The sequence below is a fragment of the Eubalaena glacialis genome, chromosome 3, assembly GCF_028564815.1.
Source record: "Eubalaena glacialis isolate mEubGla1 chromosome 3, mEubGla1.1.hap2.+ XY, whole genome shotgun sequence".
In the NCBI taxonomy this organism is placed as follows: domain Eukaryota; kingdom Metazoa; phylum Chordata; class Mammalia; order Artiodactyla; family Balaenidae; genus Eubalaena; species Eubalaena glacialis.
In genome coordinates, this window is record NC_083718.1 from 170007486 (window position 1) to 170032462 (window position 24977).

At 59.9% G+C, this 24977-nt stretch overlaps 1 protein-coding gene across 1 annotated transcript in view; it reads left to right on the forward strand.

Moving 5' to 3' along the window:
* Positions 1 to 20905, forward strand: part of ADGRB2 (adhesion G protein-coupled receptor B2) — a 36309-nt gene extending 15404 nt beyond the window's left edge. Inside the window, exons 3-31 of the mRNA XM_061186877.1 lie at positions 3287 to 3370; positions 3625 to 3789; positions 5001 to 5165; positions 5772 to 5936; positions 6019 to 6186; positions 6261 to 6362; positions 6522 to 6628; positions 7426 to 7620; positions 7794 to 7862; positions 7940 to 8048; positions 8377 to 8707; positions 9074 to 9179; positions 9373 to 9416; positions 9692 to 9818; positions 10277 to 10380; positions 10496 to 10598; positions 11288 to 11438; positions 11614 to 11683; positions 12061 to 12127; positions 12263 to 12348; positions 12652 to 12750; positions 14826 to 14997; positions 15327 to 15422; positions 15763 to 15802; positions 16480 to 17099; positions 19479 to 19514; positions 19778 to 19876; positions 19975 to 20031; positions 20447 to 20905. Of these exons, the coding sequence (XP_061042860.1) occupies positions 3287 to 3370; positions 3625 to 3789; positions 5001 to 5165; positions 5772 to 5936; positions 6019 to 6186; positions 6261 to 6362; positions 6522 to 6628; positions 7426 to 7620; positions 7794 to 7862; positions 7940 to 8048; positions 8377 to 8707; positions 9074 to 9179; positions 9373 to 9416; positions 9692 to 9818; positions 10277 to 10380; positions 10496 to 10598; positions 11288 to 11438; positions 11614 to 11683; positions 12061 to 12127; positions 12263 to 12348; positions 12652 to 12750; positions 14826 to 14997; positions 15327 to 15422; positions 15763 to 15802; positions 16480 to 17099; positions 19479 to 19514; positions 19778 to 19876; positions 19975 to 20031; positions 20447 to 20632 (3923 nt within the window). The 3' untranslated portion in view covers positions 20633 to 20905. The remainder of the gene's footprint in view (positions 1 to 3286; positions 3371 to 3624; positions 3790 to 5000; positions 5166 to 5771; positions 5937 to 6018; positions 6187 to 6260; positions 6363 to 6521; positions 6629 to 7425; positions 7621 to 7793; positions 7863 to 7939; positions 8049 to 8376; positions 8708 to 9073; positions 9180 to 9372; positions 9417 to 9691; positions 9819 to 10276; positions 10381 to 10495; positions 10599 to 11287; positions 11439 to 11613; positions 11684 to 12060; positions 12128 to 12262; positions 12349 to 12651; positions 12751 to 14825; positions 14998 to 15326; positions 15423 to 15762; positions 15803 to 16479; positions 17100 to 19478; positions 19515 to 19777; positions 19877 to 19974; positions 20032 to 20446) is intronic.
* Positions 20906 to 24977: the final 4072 nt, after the last annotated feature.

The window sequence follows — 24977 nt, forward strand, 5'->3', positions numbered from 1 at the left end:
ACCCGCATGGGGTGGGGGAAGCTAGGAGCAACATGTTCATTGGTGTTTACTGCTGTTTCTCTGGGCCGGATTCTGTGCTGGTGTTCATGTGGTCAGGGAGATGGCTCACACAGCCTTTCTTCAAAGGGTTCTCGGATGGGGGGTAATTCAGACAGCAGATGGAATCATCCGTGATGAGTGGGCACGTAGAAGAGGGGGCAGCCAACTCTGCAGGGGAGTGAGGGATAAGGAAGACTTCGCCTACAAGAGGTCATTTGAGGTGGGTTTTGAAGGTCAAGTAGGAGTTTTCCAGGTGAAGAAGGTGGGGAACAAGTGGGTTTGAGAGGTTTGAGAGGAGATGATGATCCTATTTTGGACACGCTAAGTTTGAGGGCCCCCCCCCACCGTCAGGGGACCTGTTCAGGAGGCAGGACGCTCTACAGGAGTGAAGCACAGGTTCAGTGGGTGGCTCAGCGACTTCGGAGCAGCCATTCAGAGGGGGTTAATGAAGCCTGGCGGGGGCGGTGTTGTCCTGTGAAAACAGGACAAAGCGTGGATGTCTGACGTGGGAAGCAGCAGGAAAACAGACCGGTCAAGGAGGCAGGGCAGAGGTAGCAGGAAGCCAGGCGAGTCAGGGAGGGGAGTGTTTCAGGGCTGGAGAGTCAGCAGGGCGAAATGCTGCCAAGGGGTCGGGCGGGACGAGGCCTGCAAAGCGTCCATAGGATTTAGCAACAAGGAGGGCACTGATGACTCTGTCAAGAACGGTTTCAGCAGAAGATGTGGTCAGAAGCCAGGCTGCAGTGGATTTACCAGGCAAGGTGACATCTGAGCCAGGATGTGAGTGGCAGGTGAGAAACTGGAGTGCCAGCTGTGGACCACTCATTGATGGTGAAGAGGAGCCGAGGGCAGTAGCCAGAGAAGGCAGGAGGGTCAGAGGAGGGCCCCTCTGAGAACGGAAAGGGCCTAGATCTGTTCCCAGGCTGCCACGAGGAGAATGCTGACGAAATGCTGATGAGAGGGGATGATGGGTGGAGCCCTCCCGAGAAGGTAGGCGGGAGGAATAGAAGGCAGCACTGGGATGAGGGGCTGGTCTTTGTGAAGAGAAGGGCTCCAGGCAAGTTGGGAGTTGGAGGGGTGAGGCAAGAAGTCGGGGTAGGGGGGCTCCCGTGTCATAGCTTCTGCTTTCTCTGTAAAGGAGCTTGTTGCAGAGAGGGAGTGGGCGGAGATGGGCTTGAGGAGAGAGGTCAAGGTCTGGCACAGCCCGCCGAGGTGGGGGACAGACAGGGAAGGCAGGGAGCCCTGCTCAGCCATCGGATGTGCATCCCTGAATCTGTCGTGGTGGCAGTTGGCACAGCTGTAGATTTCTTTAGCAGCCTGGGGGTGGGCGTGGAGAAGGCGGTTTGTCACAGTCTCCAGGGCTGGGGACTGGCTGAGCGGGTGTGGTGGAAAGGCTGGGTGAGGGGATTCAGGAGCTGCCAGGCATGGTTCCAGCACCTTCTCTGTGGTCTTGATAGAGGCAAGGCCCAAAGTGAGGCCAGGAGCGATGGCAGATGCTGTTCAGAGGGAGGAGGCCCAGGGGGCTGAGGGGTGGTGGCACGTGAGGGTGCTGAAGGGGTGGAGGTGTTGAGGGAAGGGAAGATGGTGAAAATAAACCAGATAGTTGCTGCCTTCTGAGCATTCCCCATGTCCAAGCAGGGTGCTGAGGGCTTCATGATCTCCTGTCAGGAAGTCCTGAGGTCAGCCCTCAGGGTAGGGGGTATTCTGAGTATTGTTCTACAGAGGTCAGAAAACAGGGTCAGAGAGGCAAAGACACTTGCCCACAGTCACACAGCTGGTCAGTGTCCACGCCCCAGTTGGGACCAGGGTTGCCTGACTCTGAAGGTGTCCTGTGGGGTGGGGAGACGCAGGTTTCAGAGATGGTGGAGCAGTTTTCGGGGATGATGAAGATCAGGTCCTGGGACTGGTGACTGAAGTCGAGGGAAGGGCCCGGGAGTGGATGAGACCAGAGGCTGGGCTGAGTGGCAGCTCAGGGCCCCCTGGACAGCAGGTTTGCTCAGAGTGGCCACTCTTCACGCCTGGTGAGGAAGAGCTTTCTCTCAGACGCAGAGCCTGGACTGGGCGGCAGGGGGCAGGAAGAGTACAGCCTTCTTGGGTTCCTTCCAACACAGAGTGCCTGTTCGGTGCTGACCTGGTGTTCAGAAATAGGAGAGGGCCTGGGAGTGGGGGAGAGGAGTACCTTCTAGTCTGGGGACAGCGTGGGCTGAGCCCTGTCCCAAAATGCTGTTCCGATCCCACCTGCCCAGCAGCCTCTACGTGGGCTGGGTCTTTCTCCCCTGTACTCCTGTCTGCCACCATCCCTGCTACCCAGCCTGTGGGAGAGGGCCTGATGAGCTCTCGTCTGAGCAGGAGGGCCTGGCTTTGGAGAATGGGAGCTCCCAGCCTCTCCTCCAGAGCTGGCAGTGCTTCCGAGGCCTAGACCAGACACAGAAATCGGGCAGCCAAGAGCCCGGTGAGGCGGGGGCCGAGGCGGCAGCAGCAGATCCCAGAACGCCTGCTGCTCGCTGGCCACAGGGCGGTGGGGAGTAGGGTCTGCTGGATGGAGGCACCTGCCCCAGGCCCTTAGGTCTCAGAGGAGCAGCGTTCTGACCTGTGCCTCCAGGTCACAGTCCAGTGCTGCTTGGGGAGCAGAATCTGGGCCCCAGGCCCAGCCCCTGGCTTGGCATGAGTCGTGTCCCAGAGGCAAGCTTACAGAGTGGTCACAACTGCTCACCTTAATAAACGCTCTGGAGATGCCATTTGACCTGTTGCAAATCCAGTTTGTCTGCCTTAGGGTCAGCCCTGTGAGGGGAGAGAGACTGGACTTGAGGCTTTCCAAGCTGTGTGATCTTGGACAAGTCACTTCCCCTCACTGGGCCTCAGTTTTCTCATCTTTAAACGGAGGTGATGGTCCCTACTTCCCAGGGGAGGGTTAAGGAGATAGGTAGGGACAGCACTTGGCACAGAAGCCTCCCAGAGCTCATTAATATGAGCGGCCACTCCTCTCCAGTCTCCCCCAGTTTGGCTGAGGCAAGAGGAAAAGACAGTCGTGAGGCTGTAGGCAAGCCCTGGGCGGCCTTCTGAGCCTCAGTTTCCTTATCTGTAAAATGGTGGTGGTGGGGCAGGGGGCAGGACGTGATGCTCTTTCAGCGTCGCCTGCAGTTGGTTCCAGACCCTCTGGCTGAGGGCGAGCAAGGCTGCCCTCTCTGTGCCACCCTGGCGGGACTGAGCTGGCCTCTGCTGAGCCCCTGCCACCACCTCCGTGTTCCAGGTGAGGAGCCGGAAGAGGAACCGAAGGTGAAAACCCAGTGGCCAAGGTCTGCAGATGAGCCTGGGCTGTACATGGCGCAGACAGGTAACTCGGGCCCGCCTCCCTTCCTCTGTGGCGGGGGCCCGACTCTGTGGCGTCTGGTGGCATGTGTGCTTGGCGTGTGCCCGTCTATGTCTATGTCCTGGAGCTCAGTCGTGTCTCTCTGCCATGCGAGGCCTGTGGGCAGGGCTGGATTGCCTCCTGAAGAGCCTGTCACTTGGGGTCAGGGTAGGAGGATTCCTATGAGACCGAGTGCTTGGGAGATGCCCCCTGCCGCCGACGCTGTCCCTCTCTCGTAGGCGACCCAGCGGCTGAGGAGTGGTCCCCGTGGAGCGTGTGTTCCCTGACGTGTGGGCAGGGCCTGCAGGTGCGGACCCGCTCCTGCGTGTCCTCCCCCTATGGGACCCTGTGCAGCGGGCCCCTGCGGGAGACCCGGCCCTGCAACAATTCAGCCACCTGCCCAGGTATGCCCGTCCTCCCCGCCCAGTCTGCCTGCAGGGTCGGGTCCTGCCTGGGACTCGGGCAAGTTCATCTTCCAAAGATGGTTGGTTGCCTCCTCCTTTCATTCAGCAAACTTGAATGTCCCCCCACCCCCCCACCATGCCCAGCCCCACACAGGGCATCGGGGACACAGATGAATCAGACCAGGGCCCGCACCAGCAGGCTTGGTTCTGGGCACATCACTCCCCTGATGCCTACGTCCTGGTAATCAAGGCTTGTCTTTTTACCCTCACCGCCCTCTGTGTTCCCTATGGTCTGGCCACACCAGCACCTCTTGCACTTTCCCACCACCCTGCTCTTGCCTATTCTTATCCTATCCCCTCCACCTCTACCTTGGCTATTAAAATTCAGCCTGTCCTTCAAGATCTAAGAGAAATGCCACGTAAAAAAAAAAAAAATGAAGCTTTCTCTGACCATCCCCTCCCTCCTCTGACTCCCTATCCCACTCCCCAGGGAGCCTCCCCTAGACCCTGAAGCCTTCCTCAGTTCAGCATGGAGTTGTTGAGAATGTGCATGTGCCTGTGGGGACAGCCTGTCGGTCAGGAGGGGCTCGGCAGCTTCAGCGGGTCTTGCCCCTTGCGCCTGAGGGAGCGAAGTGGTGCCTAGGCCAGATCAGCTCCTGGCTGGGAACTTAAAGTAGGACTACCTGGGAAGGGATCTTGGCAACTGGGGGTGTGCCAGGAGCTTGCAAAGGGGTGGGGCAAAGCTGTGTTCCAATGTGAGCTCTTTGTGTCAGTGTCCACGTAGAGGGTTATGTCTATTTGTGTGTCCCTGCGCTTGGGGTGGGGAGGGGCATTCTCTTGCCCCAGGCCTGCCATGTTGGATTCTTGCTCTGGATCTGGGGTGGGGAGGGATGGGGATGGGGTAAGGTGGGGTAGATCTTGAGCCCTTTCCTGGGCTTTCCTGTGCCCCCAGGAGAGGAGGACCCCTGGCTCCCCTCCTGGGTTGATTCTAGTCTCCCTGTCCGGGTGTCCACAGGCAGTGTCCTGTGTGAGTTGGGACTAGAAGTCTGTGTCTTCCACATCTCCCCCCCCACAAAGGGCGGAATCCTGGGGCCCAGGGCAGAGCCAATGAGGAGCGGTGGCAGAGCTGCCGGAGCTCCTGATTGGTGGGCGGGTGGGCAGTGGGCGGGGTCAAGGTGCCGCCCAGCCACCGGCCACGTGCTTCCTTGCAGTGCACGGCGTGTGGGAGGAGTGGGGGTCCTGGAGCCTGTGCTCCCGCAGCTGCGGGCGGGGGTCCCGGAGCCGGATGCGGACCTGCGTGCCCCCCCAGCACGGCGGCAAGGCCTGCGAGGGTCCCGAGCTGCAGACTAAGCTCTGCAGTATGGCCGCCTGCCCGGGTCAGTAGCACCCGTGGGCTTCCAGGCGGGCGCTGCCCAGCCGGGTGGGGGTCGGGAAAGGGGAGGAAGTCAGGTCCAGTGCCCTGCCCCTGGGGGAACCCCAGTGAGCTTTGACCAAGCATGGGGAGACTGGCAGAGTCTACCTGCCAGCGTGGGAGGGGACCTGGCCCTGCCTACTTGGAGTTGGCACCCTGTGATTCCATCTAAAGGGGGCTGCTTGCCAGTGCCCCTTCCCCTGAGCCCTGGAGTACCCTTGTTGTTCATAGCACTTTGGTGCTCATGGCCAGCTGGGCTGTGAGGGGACACAAAGCTGGGCATACATGTGGGCAAAGATCAGAAGGTGGCCCGGGGCCCGTTTCCCTAGCCAGAAGAGAGCGCGTGCCTCAGTGCTGAGTGGAGAGGGGGTCCTCTGTTCCTGGAGCTGGTGGCAGGCAGGCAGGCCCAGGCCCAGGCACCACCAGCTCCCTCCAGCCCCCCTTCATCCACCCCTCTCCAGTGGGTCTGGCCTTATTTAAATCTGAATGCCATCTCCCTGCGGTGCTCTGCCCTGACGCATCCCCACACCCCTTGCTCAACAGCCAACCCTGCTTGTGTCTCCCCATGCAGTGGAAGGCCAGTGGCTAGAATGGGGTCCCTGGGGCCCGTGCTCCATGTCCTGTGCCAATGGGACCCAGCAGCGCAGCCGGAAGTGCAGTGTGGCGGGCCCAGCCTGGGCCACGTGTACCGGGGCCCTCACTGACACCCGGGAGTGCGGCAACCTTGAGTGCCCGGGTGAGTGCATGGCACAGGGGCGGCAGGTGGCGGCCCTGGCCCAGGGGGCGCCTGGGGCCACTCACGCCCCCCATCTCTGCAGCCACAGACGGCAAGTGGGGGCCGTGGAACGCGTGGAGCCTGTGCTCCAAGACATGTGACACAGGCTGGCAGCGCCGTTTCCGCATGTGCCAGGCCACAGGCGCTCAGGGCTACCCCTGCGAGGGCACCGGAGAGGAGGTGAAGCCCTGCAGTGAGAAGAGGTGTCCAGGTATTGCCCGCCGGACCCTGGGGCTTGGGGGGCAAGTGCCTGGGCCTGGCTGAGCCCCTCCGCTGTACCAACAGCCTTCCATGAGATGTGCAGGGACGAGTACGTGATGCTGATGATGTGGAAGAAGGCGGCTGCTGGAGAGATCATCTACAACAAGTGCCCCCCCAACGCCTCAGGTGAGGGGCGGGTGGCTCTCCCTGCATGCCTCCCACACCCACCATTCTTGCCGCTCCCTTCCGGGCCCCCAGCCTCTTTGAGCTTCCATCCTGAGGTGTGGAGTGAAGTGGGTGAGAGCTCGGCCCCTACACCCAACCCTCTGCCCTGTCCCCCTGCAGGGTCTGCCAGCCGCCGCTGTCTCCTCAGTGCCCAGGGCGTGGCCTACTGGGGGCTGCCCAGCTTTGCCCGCTGCATCTCCCACGAGTACCGCTACCTGTATCTGTCAGTGAGTGCACCCTGCTGAGCTGGGGCGACACAGGATCTGTCCCAGACTCTGGTGGGCGTGGAGGGAGCTTGATTCTTGCTTGTGCCCATGTGCCTTGGCATACATACAATGTGCCTACTTCTGCCTGGCTGTGCCTCTCCTTGTCTGAGAAACTCCTACTCATCCCTCAAGGCCTGACTCTCAGATGTCTTCCCTTATCCCCAGTGCCTCCCCCTGGGCTCCTACAGCCCCCTGAGCTTCTCAGTCATTAGGTGTTATGAGTGCTCATCACAATGTCTGTGTCCTGTGAGACTGGGAGCTCCTTGAAGGCAGGGACAGAGTTGAAATTATTTTTATGTTCCCAGTGCCCAGCCCAGGGCCTGCCATGGGGTAAGAATGTTGTTAGCGAACGTGACCTGTGTGTACTCGTCTGACTGTAACTGGTGTTTGTTGTGTTTGTGCTTGGAGCTTGTATTTTTGAGAGAGAGAGAGAGCGAGAGTGCATTACACTCCAGCGTGTGATGACGTCTTTGGATTAGGGAGGTGCCTTGTCCCTCAACTGTGCTTATCATCTTTTATATGTATATCTGAGCTCCTTCTTTCTTTTGCTGTTCCTATTTCAGTCTTTACGTATCTTTGGGGATTCTCTCTCTTTATGGGTCTCTTTCTTAGACTCTGTCTCCCCATGATCCCTTTGAGCATCTCTATCTGACCCTTTCCCTCTGGCTGCAAGTGGTGGGTGGACTGGACTGGGATGGGCCAGGGACGGGTCCCAGCTCTTGACACTCTGGTGACAGCAGCCTACCTGTCACTGGCAGCTTCGGGAGCACCTGGCCAAGGGGCAGCGCATGCTGGCGGGCGAGGGCATGTCACAAGTGGTGCGGAGCCTGCAGGAGCTGCTGGCCCGGCGCACCTACTACAGTGGGGACCTGCTTTTCTCCGTGGACATTCTGAGGAATGTCACTGACACCTTCAAGAGAGCCACCTATGTGCCCTCGGCTGATGACGTGCAGGTACCCTCTACCCTGTCAAGAGGAAGGAGGGCTGAAGGTTCAGAAGCCCTAGATTGAAGGGGGAGGCCGGGCCCCTATAGCAGAGTCTGTGGGGGGGTGGCAGGTGTGGCTGTGGCGGGGAAGCTACTGTCCCTGGGGCTGGGACCTCCCAACACCCACTGCTCTCTCCCCAGCGCTTCTTCCAGGTGGTGAGCTTCATGGTGGATGCAGAGAACAAGGACAAGTGGGATGATGCTCAGCAGGTGAGGGGCTGGGCTTCCAGGCTTGTTCCCCCGTGGCCCACCCCTGCCTTGGTCCCTTACGCCCTTTCTGTCCCCAGGTGTCCCCTGGCTCTGTGCACCTGCTCCGGGTCGTGGAGGACTTCATTCACCTGGTGGGCGATGCTCTCAAGGCCTTCCAGAGCTCTCTGATTGTCACAGATAACCTGGGTACAAGGAGGCAGGCAGGGGAGGGGGTGCTGGATGTGGCCGAATGCAGGACACCTTGGGGGAGGGATGGTTTCTGAGGGCTTTTCCTATCTTCCTCTCTTTCTCTGGGCCCTGCCTTTCCCTCATTTAACCCTTTATTTGTATCTCTGTCTCCGTGTTTCTTCCCATGCTCTGTCTCTTTGTTGTTTCTCTGTATACGTGTCCCCCCGCCTCTTTGTTTGTACCAACCTTGGTGTCTGCATCTGCCTTCCTGCTGTCTGTCTCCCCCACATTCATCTCTTCCCCTGTGACCTTCCCCTCTGTTTCTGTCTCTGTCTGTCCTCTGCAGTGATCAGCATTCAGCGAGAGCCCGTCTCGGCTGTGTCCAGCGACATCACGTTCCCCATGCGTGGCCGCCGGGGCATGAAGGACTGGGTGCGGTACTCAGAGGACCGCCTCTTCCTACCCAAGGAGGTGCTCAGCCTCTCCTCCCCAGGGAAGCCGGCCGCATCCGGGGCAGCAGGCAGCCTTGGCAGGGGGAGAGGCCCAGGAACCGTGCCCCCTGGCCCGGGCCACTCCCACCAGCGCCTCCTCCCGGCAGACCCTGAGGAGTCCTCCTCCTACTTTGTGATTGGTGCTGTGCTCTACCGCACCCTCGGCCTCATCCTGCCGCCCCCCAGGTGAGTCCCTGGGAGGGGTGGATGGGGCTGCTGCGGGTCCAGGGAGGCCCAGGTAAGCGAAGGAGGGCTGAGCCCGTGCTGGCCACAGAGAGATCCATCTGCAGCCTCAGGGACCCCTCGCCTGGCTCTGGACACAGGTGCTTCTCCAAGACGTCCATGCAGCTCCCAGAGGCTTCAGAGGGGGTGCAGGGGGTGTTGGACTGAGCTCTAGACCTCACCCAAAGTCCTGGGCCCCATTGAACTCTAGGCCTTCCCCTGGCCTTGGCACCATGGTAGCCTCCTGCCCTCAATCCAAAGCACCTTCAGGGTTCCTGACTGGGTCTGGGCACCTGCTGGCAGGAGCTGACCTCAGCATCTGTCCCCCAGGCCCCCGCTGGCCGTCACATCCAGGGTGATGACAGTGACTGTGAGGCCCCCCACCCAGCCACTAGCTGAGCCCCTCATCACCGTGGAGCTCTCCTATATCATCAACGTGAGTGGGGCCCTGGGCAGGGACCCTGGGTATGCCCCAGCCAGGGCAGCCAAAGGCCTGTCTGATGGGCAGGTGGTCTGCCCTGATGGCAGGCTGAACCGCTGACCTGTGTGGGGCCTGCCATGGCAGGATGGGGGTGGTCATGGGTGGGCAGCTTTCCACCCACGCTGCACTTAGGTCTTCTGCTCCTCAGGGCACCACGGATCCCCACTGTGCCAGCTGGGACTACTCCAGAGCGTGAGTTGGGCAGGGGCTCTGTGTGGGGAAGGCTGCAGCCCTGGGACTCCTCCCTCAGGAGGGGCTGTCCTGCCTGGAAGGCCAGAGGGAGGGTGCCTTGGCACCATCCTTGGCCTGAGGGATCAAGGGCAAACCCTGTGGCTCCCGCTGCCTGCCTGCCTGCCTCTTGGATGTGGCCTTGCTCTAGGTTTCACCTGTCCTTGGGCAGTGGCCAGCACTGGGGGTGGGGCCGTGGAGCTGGGCTGGGGCTCATTCCACCTCTCCCTCCACCCAAGAGATGCCAGCTCAGGGGACTGGGACACTGAGAGCTGCCAGACTCTGGAGACCCAGGCAGCCCACACTCGCTGCCAGTGCCAGCACCTGTCCACCTTTGCTGTGCTGGCCCAGCCGCCCAAGGACCTGGTGAGTGGGAGGGAAGTGCCTGGGCTGGGCCGGAGAAGAGGCTCCTGGGTGCCAGTGGCCATCTGTGACAGTGCTGGCGGGGATCTGGGTGATCCCACGTGGCATTTGCGTGGGTGTACTTGTGGGATTGCACGTGGAAGTCTGTGCCCCTGGGATGGTGCTCACAGCGATGACACATGCCCAGGGGTGTGTGGCAGTGGGTGATTGCATGCGTATACACACACACGTGTGTCTGGTTGTGTGTGGAAGAGTGCGGGTGACAGCATAAATACACGTCCACGTACGTGACTGGGTCTGCTCTGTGCACGTGTGGAGGCAGTGGTGAGTCCCCTAATGTGTCTGGGTGTGACACAGGTGCAGGTGCCAGTCTGTCCTAGACAGGAGGTGGGGAGGGCGATGGCACCCCTGTAGCTGCCCTCTCCCAGTGACCCACCTGACGGTCTGCCCCTCTACCCCAGACCCTGGAGCTGGCGGGCTCCCCCTCAGTCCCCCTTGTGATCGGCTGTGCTGTGTCCTGCATGGCGCTGCTCACCCTCCTTGCCATCTATGCCGCCTTCTGGAGGTAGGTGGGACGGTGGGGGGTTGGGGGGGCGAGGGGGCGGGGCGGGAGGTGGCCGGCCACCCCAGGTTGGGCAGGGCGGCTAGCTCCCCTGTCTCTGCCCACTGTGCCCCACCAGGTTTATAAAATCAGAACGCTCCATCATCCTGCTGAATTTCTGCCTGTCCATCCTGGCATCCAACATCCTGATCCTCGTGGGCCAGTCGCGGGTGCTGAGCAAGGCAGGTGCAGGCTCACAGGGGGGCCGGGGTGTGAGAGTGGGGCGAAGGGGGGATGGCGCGTGTGCTCGTGTATATGAAACTAAGTGCCGGATGTGTGTAGACACTCGAGCTGGGTGTTGGGTGAGGGTGTGTGTGGGAGATAGTGTGTGTGAGCGTACATGAGGGAGTTGGAGAGGGGGTGTGTGTACTCCAGTGAGGGATGTCTGTGTACATCTGTGAACATGTACGTGAGCCGAGCGCCTGTGCGCACGTGTGTTGGGCGTGTCTGCGGACATGTGGGAGCCCAAGCGAAGCCTCCTGTGCCACTTGCCCGCGTCTGATCTGTGTTGGCTGTCCCTTATGCCCCCTCGGCCCTCTCTGCACAGCGCCATCCCTGCTGGTGCCAGACGTGGGGCCCACCCGGCCATGACGTGGCAGGCACTCCTGTTTGTCCCCCTCCCTGCCAGCCCCGTCTGTGCGTGGGCAGCCTGCCCGCCCGCCTCCTGGATGCCGAGTGCCGTGTGCGTGTCACCGGGCCTGTGTCGTGCTGTGTGTGGGTGCAGGAAGACGGGGGTGCCTGGCAGGGTTCTGTGGGAGGCGGAGCTCAGGTGGGCGGCCGTGGCAGCGCCCAGCAGCAGACGTGGGAAGCCCGGCGCCTCCCACCCTGGCGGCTGCTCAGGGCCACTCCCTCCCTCTCCTTCTCCCTGCAGGGTGTGTGCACCATGACAGCCGCCTTCCTGCACTTCTTCTTCCTCTCGTCCTTTTGCTGGGTGCTCACTGAGGCCTGGCAGTCCTACCTGGCTGTCATCGGACGGATGCGCACCCGCCTCGTCCGCAAGCGCTTCCTTTGCCTGGGCTGGGGTGAGCAGGGCTCGTGCTGGACCCTGTCACTGGGCCTTGGGGGCAGGGGCAGCAAGTGAGCTTCCGGCCCCGGCCCTGCTCTCTGGGCACAGGGGTCAGCTGGGCTGGGGGTCTGGGAGGATGAAGGACCCTGAGGACGAGCGGCCATCTCACTCTGGCTCCCCCGCTCCCCCAGGTCTGCCTGCCCTGGTGGTGGCCGTGTCGGTCGGCTTTACCCGCACCAAAGGATACGGTACATCCAGCTAGTACGTGGGCCTTCCCGGGGAGGGAAGCGGGAGTCAGTGGACCTGATAGGGCTCCAGACTTCTCGGGCTGTGATCCTGGCCCACTCCTGCTGTGGGACTTTGGGCAAATTCTCCCGTCTCAGCCTGTTTCCCTGACTATAAAAGGCTGTGCTGGGATTGGATAATCTCAGAACCATTTAGGTCAGGGATCAGCCCTGGTAGCCCCAGGGCCCTTGTTAGAGGGGCTCAGCAACAGTCAGTGGCTCGCTCTCACCCTGTCTGGGTCCCTGCCCCATGCGTAAGGTGACCTGGCAGCTCAGGGAGCCCTGAGGGATGGCGTTTGAGCATGGGAGCGGGCCCACTGGTTGTCTGATACCCCCTCTTTCCGCCCTCCCCAGCTGCTGGCTCTCTCTGGAGGGTGGTCTGCTTTATGCCTTCGTGGGCCCAGCAGCTGTCATTGTCCTGGTATGTGCCCCTGCAGCGTCCTGGGAGGGGCATGGCCCCGGGGGGGGGGGTCTACCTCGTCCACCTGGGGGTTTCCCTGCCAGGAGGGCATCTGGTGATCCTGTCTTCCCCTACCCCACTCCACCGGGCCCCCAGGTGAATATGCTCATCGGAATCATCGTCTTCAACAAGCTCATGGCTCGTGATGGCATCTCAGACAAGTCCAAGAAGCAGAGGGCCGGGTAAGGGGAGGGGGGTCGCTGTGACTTGGCCTTGTGGGAAATGCTGTAGGGAGGGTGGGCCACAGCCACTCTTGGAGACTCAGGGCTTGATGATGCGACCGGGGCTCCCTGACCTTGGTGCATCAAGGGTGCAGGCAAGGTGGGCACCCGGTGTGCTCAGCTGCAGCCCCTCGCCCACCCTAACCCACCTCTCTCTCTCTCATCTGCCCTCCCCCTCCCACCCCACTCGGGGCTCACACTGCCCCATCTCTTCCCACTTCCCGTGTGTCTCCCCCCTTCTCCCATGTCTGTGCTGCCCCCGAGGTCGGAGCGGTGCCCCTGGGCCAGCCTGCTCCTCCCCTGCTCAGCGTGTGGAGCGGTCCCCAGCCCCCTGCTCAGCTCAGCCTCGGCCAGGAACGCCATGTTAGTTGTGCCCCCGTGGGAAAGGGGGGGTTGGGTGGGGGCAAAAGAAGGGGGGGCAGTGCCCATGGTGGGGGGAGGAGGGATATCAGCCCAGTGCCCTGGAAAGCTTGCCCTGCCCCGCCAACTGCCATGCACTCTCAAGGACTCGACATTGTGATGGCAAAGAGGCCACAGGGAATGAATGTCTGTGCCTTCCAGAAAATGCCGGATTCCCGTGCCCACCCCTTGCTCTCTGGCCCTGCCCCCCCAGCCCCGGCTTACATTTTATCCAGGCACAGACACACACTCCCCCTTATAGCCCCAACCTACAGAGACTCATAGAATCTTCCACCCTTAGAATTTTTGAGCCCATAGAACCTTAGAATTAGAATGGTAGAATCTTAGAATAAGACAATCAGAAGCTAAGAATGTTCGAATGAGTGAATCATAGAATCTTATCATCTGTCATAGAATCTGAGACTTAGAATTTCAGAGGCATTGAATCTTACAATCAGTTGGAGGACAGAGAATCTTGGAGGTAGGGAATTATTTCACTGAGCTGTCCCCGGGCTGCTGAGACTCTTAAAATCCCAGCCGCACAAGAGTAGAATGAATGAATGAACTTCAGGGCTTCAGGCCCAACCTCCCACTCAGGGCCAGAAATCCAGCTGACCCTCCCTGAGCAGTGGGGGCCCAGCTCTGTCTTGCACACCTCCAGGATCAGGGAGCTCACTGCCTCTGGAGGTGGCTGGCACCATCTCTGGGAACCTCTGTGTAGCAGAAAGCTCCCTTTCGCTTGGGCTCCCATCTGCCTCTCTGACTCAGTCTCTCAGAACTAGCAGTTAAAAGCTTGGGCTTCCGAGGCGCCACTTTGGGTTTGCATCCCGGCTCTGTCTCTGTCTGCCCAGCTGGGCACACTCCAGTTTCCTCATCTGTAAATTGGGATAATAATCCCCATGCCTGTTTACTGGAGTTGTTTTGGTCACAGTGTGATTAATGTATGTAAAGTATTTGGTGTAGGGCCTGCCAGAGAATTGGTGGTTAATCAGTGGTAGCCCTTATGGCTGTGATTAGGTCCTCTCTTTAGTCTTGGCTCTGCCCCCGGGGCCTATGGAGACCACTGTGCCCGCCCCCTGCCAGGCTGAACAGCCCTGGACCGCTCTTCCTAGGGCAGGTCTTGGCCGCCTGCCCATCTCTCTGCCTTGTCCAGAGCTGTGCCCACCCCTGCCTGACTCTCCCACCAGCAGTGTTCATGAGGCAGAGTGGGCAGGGTGTGGCACCTGGCCCAGTAGTGCAAGACTGCCCTACTGTGCGCTCGTGGGCTGTTGCTGGTGGGGGCGGGCTGGCACTGGTGCCCGGATGCCCGGGCCCCTCTGCCTTTTTTCTCTGCCCTCCCTTGTCAAGGAGGCCGGGGATGTGTGGGTTTGGCCCTGACCCTGGCTTTGACCCCCAGCCCCAGCTATGATCTTTCTGCCCAGCTCTGAGCAGGCCCTGGGAGCCTGGCACCTCCTCCTTGGGAAGCTGAAGGGGAGGAGCCTCTGCTGCCCTGGCCCCCCGTCTTCTCCCCAAAGATTTGTGCTCTGTGATGTCCTCCGTCCTCTCTGCCGATTTAACCTTCCTGTGTGTCTCTGCCCGTCTCATCCACTCTCTCACCATGTCTGCCGTCTCTCTTTGTCCCTCTTCCTCTCCTCCCCTCCCAGACTCTCTGGGGATGTGGCCCAGGCCTGTGATTCTGTGCAAATTGTGGCTGAAACTCACAGCGTCTGTATCTGTCTCCCTCCTCCTCTTCTCTCCCACTGTTTCTTTCCACCTTCTTTGTCTCTGTCCGCTGATGCTGCCTCTGGCTCAGTCCCATTGTGTCGGTGTGTCTGTCCCTCCCCCTCTCCTTGTCCCCCAGTTTTCTGCTCTTTGTCTTTGTTCTGTTTCTCTGCCTCCGGCTCCTCAGCCCCCCTGCTTGGGGACATTACTGAGGTCTTGGCATTTGGGGCCCTGCCAGTCTTGGGCAGTTTAAGGGCCCCAGGCTGAGTGCAGGCCCAGGCTCCGCCCAGCCTGTCCCCTGGAGTGTCGCCCTGACGGACCCTCTGCCTTGTCCTCAGGGCCTCGCTCTGGAGCTCCTGCGTGGTGCTGCCCCTGCTGGCGCTCACCTGGATGTCCGCCGTCCTGGCCATGACAGACCGCCGCTCCGTCCTCTTCCAGGCCCTCTTTGCTGTCTTCAACTCCGCGCAGGGCTTTGTCATCACGGCTGTGCACTGCTTTCTGCGCCGAGAGGTGGGCTGGGCCTCTCCTGCCCCTGTCCGCCCCCGACCATGCCAGTCCCTCGCTTGTCCCCACGGTGCAGATGGGTGCAGATGGGGAAGATTGAGGCCCGACCAGGTCCCCAGCTGGGCAGCCCTTGCTGTGCACGCTGATAGCTTGGGCAGCCTTGGCCTTGGCCTCGGCCTCGGCCCCGGCCCCCTGGGGCTCCTTCTCCCCTCTCCTAGGCTGGATGCGCTTCTTTCCTTCCACACCCGTCTGGGTGCCTGGGGTGGGAGGCACAGCCAGCCGTGGCGGGGGGCCCTGTGGCAGCCTCAGGCCCAGCAGGCACCTGCTGCCCCCAGGTCCAGGATGTGGTGAAGTGTCAGATGGGCGTGTGCCGGGCCGATGAGAGTGAAGACTCCCCCGACTCGTGTAAGAACGGGCAGCTGCAGATCCTGGTGAGTGAGGGAGGCCCAGGCAGGGCACAGGTGCATTCTGAGTGCCCCCTGCCCTAGACCCCTCACCTGCCTCATCTATGGCAGGGAAGGAACAGAGACTGGGTTTGATTCAGGCTCAGCCACTGACAGCTGGGTGGCCTTGGGCAAGTCCTTCCCCCCTTTAGTCTTCCTGCTGTCAGGTGTGGCTGGAGGAGACCATGCCTGGGGCCCCTCTGCTCTGTTGGGCAGTGTGCCCAACAGAGGCAGACCTTCTGGGTGGGAAGGGAGGGGCCTGCATCCCCCCCACCCTGATACATGGATCCTCTCTCTGCCTGTCTGCTCTCTCCCTCTCTGCCTATAGTCAGACTTTGAAAAAGATGTGGATCTGGCTTGTCAGACAGGTGAGTGTGCCAGGGCAGAGCCGAGAATGGCCCCAGAGAGGGGCAAGAAGGGAGGGCCCCCAGCCGCACCAAGGAAGGCCCTGACAGGCGTCTGGCTGCGGGGTCCAGCTTTTGAGTCAGACAACCCTGAGTTGGATTCAAGGCTGTGAACACCACTCACTGTATGACTCTGGGCAAACAGCTTACCCCTGGAGCCTCAGTTAACACACCTATAAAGGAGAGAAATCTGTCCTCCCAGGGTGGGTGGGAGCCTTACGTGAACTGGGGGACGTTAAGTGCCTAGCCGGGTGCTCGGCACAAAGTGGCTGTTATATCACTGTGTCATTTCCATGATTCTTACCAGAACCTCCTTCAAGTTCTGTCTCCTGGGGAGGAGCAGCCCAGGGAGCGGGGAGGAGCAAGGCTCTTTTGACAGCCTTGGGGCTGTCAGGTCAGAGGTCAGGACCCGCACCCGGGCACTGTGGGAGCTGGGCCTTGGCTTCGTTCCTCGCCCTCCCTTGCTGTGGGCCTCTGGGATAGACACCTTCTTAACCCCTGTGTTCACCACCCAGCCATCACGCCAGGACTCAGTTTCCCCCGCTGTCCAAGCTCAGGGGCTTGGTACCTGCTCAGCCTGGGCAAGGGCATCTGGGGGCTCCTCCTCCCCCGGACTCACCTCCCTCCACTCCTGCCCCCAGTGCTGTTCAAGGAGGTCAACACTTGTAACCCGTCCACCATCACGGGCACACTGTCCCGCCTGTCCCTGGACGAGGACGAGGAGCCCAAGTCCTGCCTCGTGGGTCCCGAGGGCAGCCTCAGCTTCTCACCGCTGCCTGGCAATCTCCTGGTGCCCATGGCAGCCTCACCAGGGCTGGGGGAGCCACCGCCCCCCCAGGAGGCCAACCCCGTGTACATGTGTGGGGAGGGTGGCCTGCGGCAGCTGGACCTCACGTGGCTGCAGCCTGCCGAGCCGGGCTCTGACGGGGACTACATGGTGCTGCCCCGGAGGACTCTGAGCTTGCAGCCTGGCGGCGGGGGCGGAGGTGGCGAGGACGCCCCGCGGGCCCGGCCCGAGGGCACCCCCCGGCGGGCTGCCAAGGCACTGGGCCATGCCGAAGGCTACCCCAGCTTCCTGTCTGTGGACCACTCGGGCCTGGGGCTGGGCCCTGCCTACGGGTCGCTACAGAACCCCTACGGGATGACCTTCCAACCGCCACCGCCGACACCTAGCGCCCGCCAAGTGCCCGAGCCGGGGGAGCGCAGCCGGACCATGCCCCGCACCGTGCCCGGCTCCACCATGAAGCTGGGCTCCCTGGAGGTGAGGGGCTGCTGGGCACGGGCTGGGGGTGAGGGGGTGGGAGGCCTGCCCCCGGGTGCCTGTGACTATGTCTGGCAGCAGCCGGGAAGGGACAGCCGGCAGCCTCCTCATACAAAGTCCTGGGGAGTATATCTGCTGTGCATTTCTCCTCCGTTTGTGCCCACGGCGGCTCCAAGGGAATCCTGGCTCCTCTGAGCCCCTCAAATGGGCTTGGACGCCTCGCGCTGAGGGTGCACTTCTCGAAGGTGCTCACACTTGCTTTAGTGCCTGTTTTGGGGTGACCGGTTAGGATGGGCCCTCCTTTAAGGGGCCTGTGGCTCAGGCCCGGTGCTGTATTGCTAGCGAAGCCACATCATAGGGGATGAGAGCCTGGGTCTCCGAGTCCCCAAGTTCAGATCTGGACGCTGCTGATCAGCAGTGAGATTTGGAGCATAATCTTCCCCTGAGGCTCACGTAGTCTCTCTTCGCCTTAATCTCTCCGAGCCTCAGTCTCCTCATTTGTAAAGTGGGGATAACACAGGAGCAGCCTCTTGGTAGAGTTGTTGCCAGGACAAATTGATACAAAACATTTATCTCTGTGTGGAGCAGGTAGAAAGTGCTAGATGATTGGGGATTGCTACTGGTATCATTCCTGAAATCAGCCTCAGGCACTGCCCGTAGGCCTGTGGTAATTGCCCCTCTCTTCCTGAGAAAATGTCAGCCCCTCTCTTTCCCTGCCTGTGTGTTTTCTGTGGCTGCCCCACCTTCTCTTTGACCTCCTCAGGCCTGCTCCCTGCAGGGAATCACTGGCAACAAGCAGTTGGTCGTGGCCCACTGTAGAACTCTAGAACTTTCGTTGGAGGAATGAGGAGGGTGTGGATGAGGACAGGGTCAGGAGTCACAGCTCGGGCACCACTGGCTGCTCATGTTCGGCCCCAGAAACCAACTCCCCTTCCTCCCCACAGAGAAAACTAAGTTAGCAGCTAGAAGGTTTGCAAGTTTAGTTTTTCTCCCGAAATGTTTCTTGAACATTTGGTGCCTGCTCTTGCCGCAGATGGCAAAAACAGGAAGGCGTCACAAAGACAGAAAACTTGACACGGGAACTGGGGAGGGGAGCGCTCAGCATCGTGGCAGGTTTTGTTCTGGGGACACCTGTCCGTGCTTGGGCCCCTGAGGAGGGGCCAGCCCTGGGCTCCTTGTGTGGGAGGTAGCAAAAAACACGGCAGAGTCTTGAGGGGTCAAGGATGACGTCCAGAATTCTGGTGTGGGCAACTGCGATGGGGTGGAGGAGCGCGTTTGGGGCGGGGGAATTTAGAGTTTATTCTCTTGGGCGCAGCTGTGTGTGCCTTGCCTGTGGGCATCAGGGAGCAGGGAGAGGAGTCCCGCTGCCTCCAGCAAGTGCAGTGTGGCTGGGAACGGGGAGGACACGTGTGTGTGTGTGTGTGTGTGTGTGTGTGTGTGTGTGGTGAAGGGCAGGGGAGAGCGCAGGGCAGAGTGCGGGGGCCGAGAGTTGGAGACGCCAGGGTGGATGGCGAAGAAAGAGCAGGCAGGGAGGTGGAAGGACCAGGAGAGGGGTGTTACCACCGCCAGTGGTGGTGAGCGTGTCTGCAGGCCTGGGACTGGGGAGATCTAGATGACGGTTTTAGCGGCGTCCTTGAGAACTGTGGGGCAAGTCCCTTCACCCTGGACCTCAATTTCCCCAGTGTAACCTGAGAAGATTGGTCTTGGCCTCATGAGCACCCCTGCACCAACAGTCTGAGACTCTAAGGCCTCCTTCTTGAGTGGCACCGAATGCTGCGTAGGCCACTGGGGCCTTGAAGGTGGTCTTGGGCAAGTGAGAGCCGGGGGAGGCATGAGGGAGGGAGGCCAGGGAGGCAGGGCCAAGTTTGGCAGGAAAAGGGGCAAAGTGCGGTGAAAGGAAGGTTTCTGTAACCCTGCGTCCTGTATTTGCAGGACAAATGGAGGTTTCCAGGGAGAGAGGAGCCCGTTGGTGGCAGAGAGGATGGGGCAAGATGGGGCAGGACAGAGGGGTGGAATCCAGGACACAGAGGAAGGAGGGTCTGCTCTGTGATCCCATGTGGGGATCTGTGTCCCGCCGTGTTGGAAGTCTGTGCTGTGACATCTGGTCCACGTGCAGGTGCATGTCTACGCGTGTGCCAGCCTGTGTGTGCCCCTGGCAGTCCTGCGGTGGGGTAGCGCCTTGGCGCCTCATCTCCCAGGCCCCAAGCCCATTTCCACAACCTCAAGGGCTGTCCTTTAAAGGAGTCCTAGCTCCTGAGCCTGGGCTGGGGGAAAGTACAGTGGGCAGACCCTGGGGGAGCAGATTTCCTCACTCTAAACCCCCTGCACATGGTCAAAAGTTTTCTTCTCTTTCACTGCTTCCTTGTTGCTCCTTCCCAGCGAAAGAAGTTACGGTATTCAGACCTGGACTTTGAGGTAAGTGCTACAGTGTATGTGTGTGTTGGGTTTGGGATTGCGGGGGGCAGTTTGTCCCTGGAGGGTCCCCTCCTAAAATTAGCCCAAGCCCCAGTGCAGAGCCTGACCCCATGACGGTCCCTCAACTGCCCAAGCCCGTAGCTCTGGGGTGAAGAAAGAGCCAGGCCTTGTCCCAGAGGGGCCGGCAGCAGGCAGGGATGTGGGGACCCAGGATGCTGAGCGTCCCGTGGGGAGCACCTGCCCTGACGCCCTGTGGCTCCCAGAAGGTGATGCACACCCGGAAACGGCACTCGGAACTCTACCATGAGCTCAACCAGAAATTCCACACTTTCGACCGCTACCGCAGCCAGTCCACGGCCAAGGTGAGGGCTCCTCTTGTGACTGCCCTGCCTGAAGCTCGGGGCCCAACCTGGCACAGTGGCCCCTGGGGTCAGACCCTGACCCGTGGCCCCCGTTGCAGAGGGAGAAGCGGTGGAGTGTGTCCTCAGGTGGGGCAGCCGAACGGAGCGTGTCCAGCGTAAGTGCCCCAGGCTGGGGTGGGGTGGGGGGAGGTGGGCCGCGAGGCACTCATTCCCTCCCTGCCCTCCTCCCCGGCCTGGGCAGCCTCAGCTTGCCTCACCAAGGGCCTGCCCATGGCATAAGCAACAGTCTGGGGTTTTTAGGAGATGGGGGGTATTGGTGGGAGCTCCATCAGGATCTTGAGGAGGGTGGGCAGCAGGAGACATGGTCTCAGGGGGCCACTCTGAGCACAGGCATCAGGAACCCCACTCTGGAGCCAGGCGGGTCTGGATTTGAACCCCACTTTGGCACCCGATTGCTCGGTAACTTTGGGCGTCACTGGCCCTCCCCGGGCCTTCTCAGTTGGTTCTTCTGTACAGTGGGTGAGAGGGTATTGGCCCATCGCCACGGGCCCTTCCCTCTCCCCCCCACAGGAGAAGCCCAGTCCAGGGGAGCGTCCCGGCTTGTCCCAACAGCGGCGACACCAGAGCTGGAGCACCTTTAAGTCTATGACGCTGGGCTCGCTGCCCCCCAAGCCCCGAGAACGGCTGGCCCTGCACCGGGCAGCAGCCTGGGAGCCCACAGAACCACCGGATGGCGACTTCCAGACAGAGGTGTGAGTGCCACTCCGGACTGCCCACTGCGTATAAATATTATATATCTCTCTATTTTCACACTCCACTTTGGAACTACCCAGGAGCCAGCGCCCCCTCCCCTCTCCCGAGGGCTGGGCAGGGAGGCACAGTGGACTCAGCTGGGCTGGGGGAGCCAGACACGGCGTGGCCGGGGGACCAGGGCCCTTCCGTGTCTCTCAGAGGCCCCTCAGCCCCTGGAGCCCCATCTTCACCCCCAGCCTGTCTGTCCCTGTCCCGGGCTGGGGAGGGGGGAGGGAACTTTCTTGGGAATAAACTTCACTCTGTGGATTTTGCTGCTGAGCTATTTGCTTTCCCCAGGGGAAGGCCCAGCCCTGGGACCCCAACTTTGTTCCTCCATCTCTTTGGTTCGCCTCGCTTGGTCTTGTCAAATTGTGATGGGGTCAGGCTGACTCCACCTGGGAGGGGGTGGCCTAGGCTCTGACTCCATCCTTGCCCCTGACTCCCTGGGTGACCCTGGACACAACCCTTCCCCTGTTGGGGCCTGAGGTAAGCAGATTGGGAATGTAGGGTGGGGCCCCTTGAAGTAGGACTTCCCCATTGGCTGTGATGGTCATGGCTGCTTTTCACTGGGGCCCAGAGGCCAGGCAGAGCTTAGTGACCTCAGGTTCCCCATATGTGAAATGGGGATGGTGACAGTACCTACCTCATAGGGTCGTTACGAGGATGAAACAGATTAACATATGTAAAGTTAGCTTAGCGAGTGCCTGGCACAGAAGAAGCTCTTTTAGTATTAGCTGTTGTCTAAGGCACCTGGTCTCCTGCTATGCTCTGTGCTAGGAGTTCCACACCCTCGGCCTGGACCCGTCACAGCAACCTTGCAGGAAAGTTTTAGGTGGCCCATTTTGTGGATAAGAAAATGAGGCCCGAGATGGGAAGTGACTTGCTCCAGGCCACAGTCAGAGACAGGGCTGGGACTTCACCTTTATCAGTACCCTCCTAGTAGGACTGGAAGCTTGAGCTCAGCTTCCAGGGACCTGACCTTCATGGCTGCAGAGGAGCATCGGAGCGCTCAGGTTCCAGGGCTCAGGGTGGGTGTGGGGTGTGGGGTGGAGGTTCCAGGGCTCAGGGTGGGTGTGGGGTGCCAGAGGGCAGTTTCTAGGGCATAGTCTTTATAAACCTGAGTGAGTGAACCCTTCTCAGTTCCCAGGAATCCAGGCAAAGAACGGGTAGAATCAGTGTGGAGACATGTTGCCATGGCTCTTCTGTGGTCAGGCAGCCATGGGAGCAGAGGCCACAGGTGCAGCTGCCAGCCTGGTCATTTAGCAGCATGGGCACCTCTGGGCCCCTCCCCAGAGACTCTGAGACACAGATGCAGGCCCTTGGAGAGCTGACTGACTATGGAGGTGGACATGTCAGAGGGAGGGGTTAGGTGCTATAGGAGCCTGGATGGGGGAGAAGGAAGAAGGGACTGGCTGCTGGGGTGGGGGTGGGTGTCACAGCTAATGGCCTCCTGGAGGGGCTGGAGGAGTGGGTGTCGTGGTGGTACTGGCTCCCTAAGTCTCCTCTGAATCCTGCCAGCTGCGGGCCCGGTCAGAGGAGGGAGCAGACCCCCGCCCTCCCCTTGGGCAGCCCCAGCACTTACGGGTACAAAGCGATCACTCAGGCACCGTCTCACTTGAGTCTTCGAGGTAGGTATTGTGACTCCCCCACTTTACAGATGAGGAAATCAAGGCTCAGAGAGGGACCTGACTTTCCCAAACTCCCACGGCTTGTAAGTGGCTATATTGCAACTTGTGGCCAGAGGTGGCAGAATCCCCAGTACCAGCCAGCTTAGGCCAAACGGGACTTTGTTCGCTTCGGAGTTGCAAGCTGCAGGAAGGGAGTGGTAGGTGGTGGGTGGGTGGCTAGCCTTGGGAGATGAAGGCCAGGATCAGGGTGTGGCCAGATCTCCCATCCCTTCCAGCTGCTCTCTGTGTCAGCTCCATTCTTTCAGGCAAGCTTCCTCATCCCCCTGGGCCCCCCAGGCTTCCTTCTCCCAGCCCCTATCACTCAACTCTGCCCCCAGAGGGAAAGAAACTTTCTCTTGAATTCCAATCAGCAAACCCCCAAGGAAGGGCTCTGATTGGCCCCAGCCAGGGGGTGGGGCGCTGTGATTGGCAGCCCCCTTGGGAACCTCAGGGGAGGGGGAGGGGGAGTAGGTCTCCAAAAGGAGAGGTCCTATTCCCAGAAGGGGGCAGTAGGCTCATACAAACAAAGCCCCGGTCCCTGACCTTTTGCCAGCAGATCCCACACCACATCCTGGGCCAGGCCTTTTTCTAAAAGAGGCATCACCTAAAGCCTTCTGGGTGCCTCTCCTGTGTTTCTGCCTCCCCACTTCCCAGCGCTGGGCTCCACTGGCCACCACAAGGATCTCTCGGGATGAGCTGCAGTGTGCATTCCCCTCCCCGCTTGTAGTTTCTTGCTTTGCATCTGGTTTGAGGAGGAGGGTGAGTATTCACCCTGTTGATCCTGCTCGACAGCAACCACAGCTGCAGCAGAGGCTCCTGAGGGCTTTGAGACTCACCACTTCCATGGTCAGGGGCAGAGCTTTCCTGTGTCGAGGGCTGTGATCCTCTCTGCCCGTGAGTCCCCACTCCCTAGGCACTGACTTGCGTCTCTTCAGACAGGTCACCGGGGCCCCGTCTGACTTGGGTTTCCTTATCTGTAGTCCTGATTGTCCTTTCGTTTGGGCTAATATCTAACAACCTGTCATGTCTTTCCTAGACTTGAATTTCTCATCTCATTGTCCTCCTTATTCTCTCTGCCTCCAGTCGCTACCTAGCTCTGGGGTGATCTTTCCAAAATGCACATCTGGCCAGGTCACTGCCATCCCTGCTCAGAAGGCTTCCAAGGATCCTAGAATTAGCCTAGAATGCAAGGCCCTTAGTGATGTGGCCCTTGCCTACCTCTCCTGGCCCATCTCTCTCACCTCCATGCTTTTGCACATGCCATTCCTTCTTCCTGGAACTTTCGCCTGCTCACACTGGCAACTTCCCCTTCAGCCTTCCAGATCTAGCCCCAGTGGCCCCCCTCTGTGAAGCTGCCCCTGAGCTCCCCGCCTCAGCAGTCAGCACTCGCTGGGCTTCCACAGCCCCGACACACACTTTGACTCTCACACTGCTTGCACAGAATGGCTATCATCTATGTCAACCTGGTTTGCGTTTGTGCACTCAGCCGAGGGCTCCATGTGGAGCAGACCTCAGTGGCTCTTTACTGAGTGAACAGATGGAATGCACAAATCTCTCGGAACATTGGTTTTCTCATCTGCAAAATGGGGATACCGATAATCCTTACCCAGCCTTCCTCACTGGGTATCCAGAACATGACTTGAGATTATTCCTGGGGAGAGTTTTGCAGATGGTATCTACCCCTACCCCAGTTATTCCTTCCTGGGCCTCTGTGCTATATATATTAGGACCCCAGGTGGGAAGCCAGCCCTGGGTGCTGTCCAGGGTGCTGAATGGGACACTCCCCTCCCAAGCAATAAGGAGACAGCCTGAGAAGCTCACCCAAGTTCACCTGCAGCCTTTCCGTGCCTTGCAGACTTGTGGCAAGGTCACGGGTGAGCAGACCACCCCTACTTTCATAAGACCAGACCCTGGGGAATGTCCAACAAAAATATAATGCAAACTACGTATGTAATTTAAAACTTTCCAGTAGCTATTTTTTAAAATTACTTTATTTATTTATTTTTGGCTGCTTTGGGTCTTCGTTGCTGCACGCGGGCTTTCTCTAGTTGCAGAGAGCAGGGGCTACTCTTCGTTGAGGTGCGCGGGCTTCTCACTGCGGTGGCTTCTCTTGTTGCGGAGCCCAGGCTCTAGGCGCGTGGGCTTCAGTAGTTGTGGCATGTGGGCTCAGTAGTTTTGGCTCCCGGGCTCCAGAGTGCAGGCTCAGTAGTTGTGGCACACAGGCTTAGTTGCTCCGCGGCATGTGGGATCTTCCCAGATGAGGGATCGAACCTGTGTCCCCCTGCATTGGTAGGCGGATTCTTAACCACTGCGCCACCAGGGAAGTCCAGTAGCTATTTTTAAAAAGAAAAGATGAAATTCATTTTAATAACATATTTAACCCACTATATCAAAAATACTATCATTTTAACACATAATCAATATAGACGATTATGGATGAGATACTTAACATTCTTGTTCCATACTAAGTCTCTGAAATCCAGTGTGTGCATTACATGTACAGCACATCTCAATTCAGAAGAGCCACATCCTGAGGACTCAGTAACCACATGTGGCTAGTGGCTATCATATTGGACAGCACAGCTCTAGACAGAACAAACGCAGTGACCTTGGGCAAGTCAATTCAGTGACCTCTGAAAAGG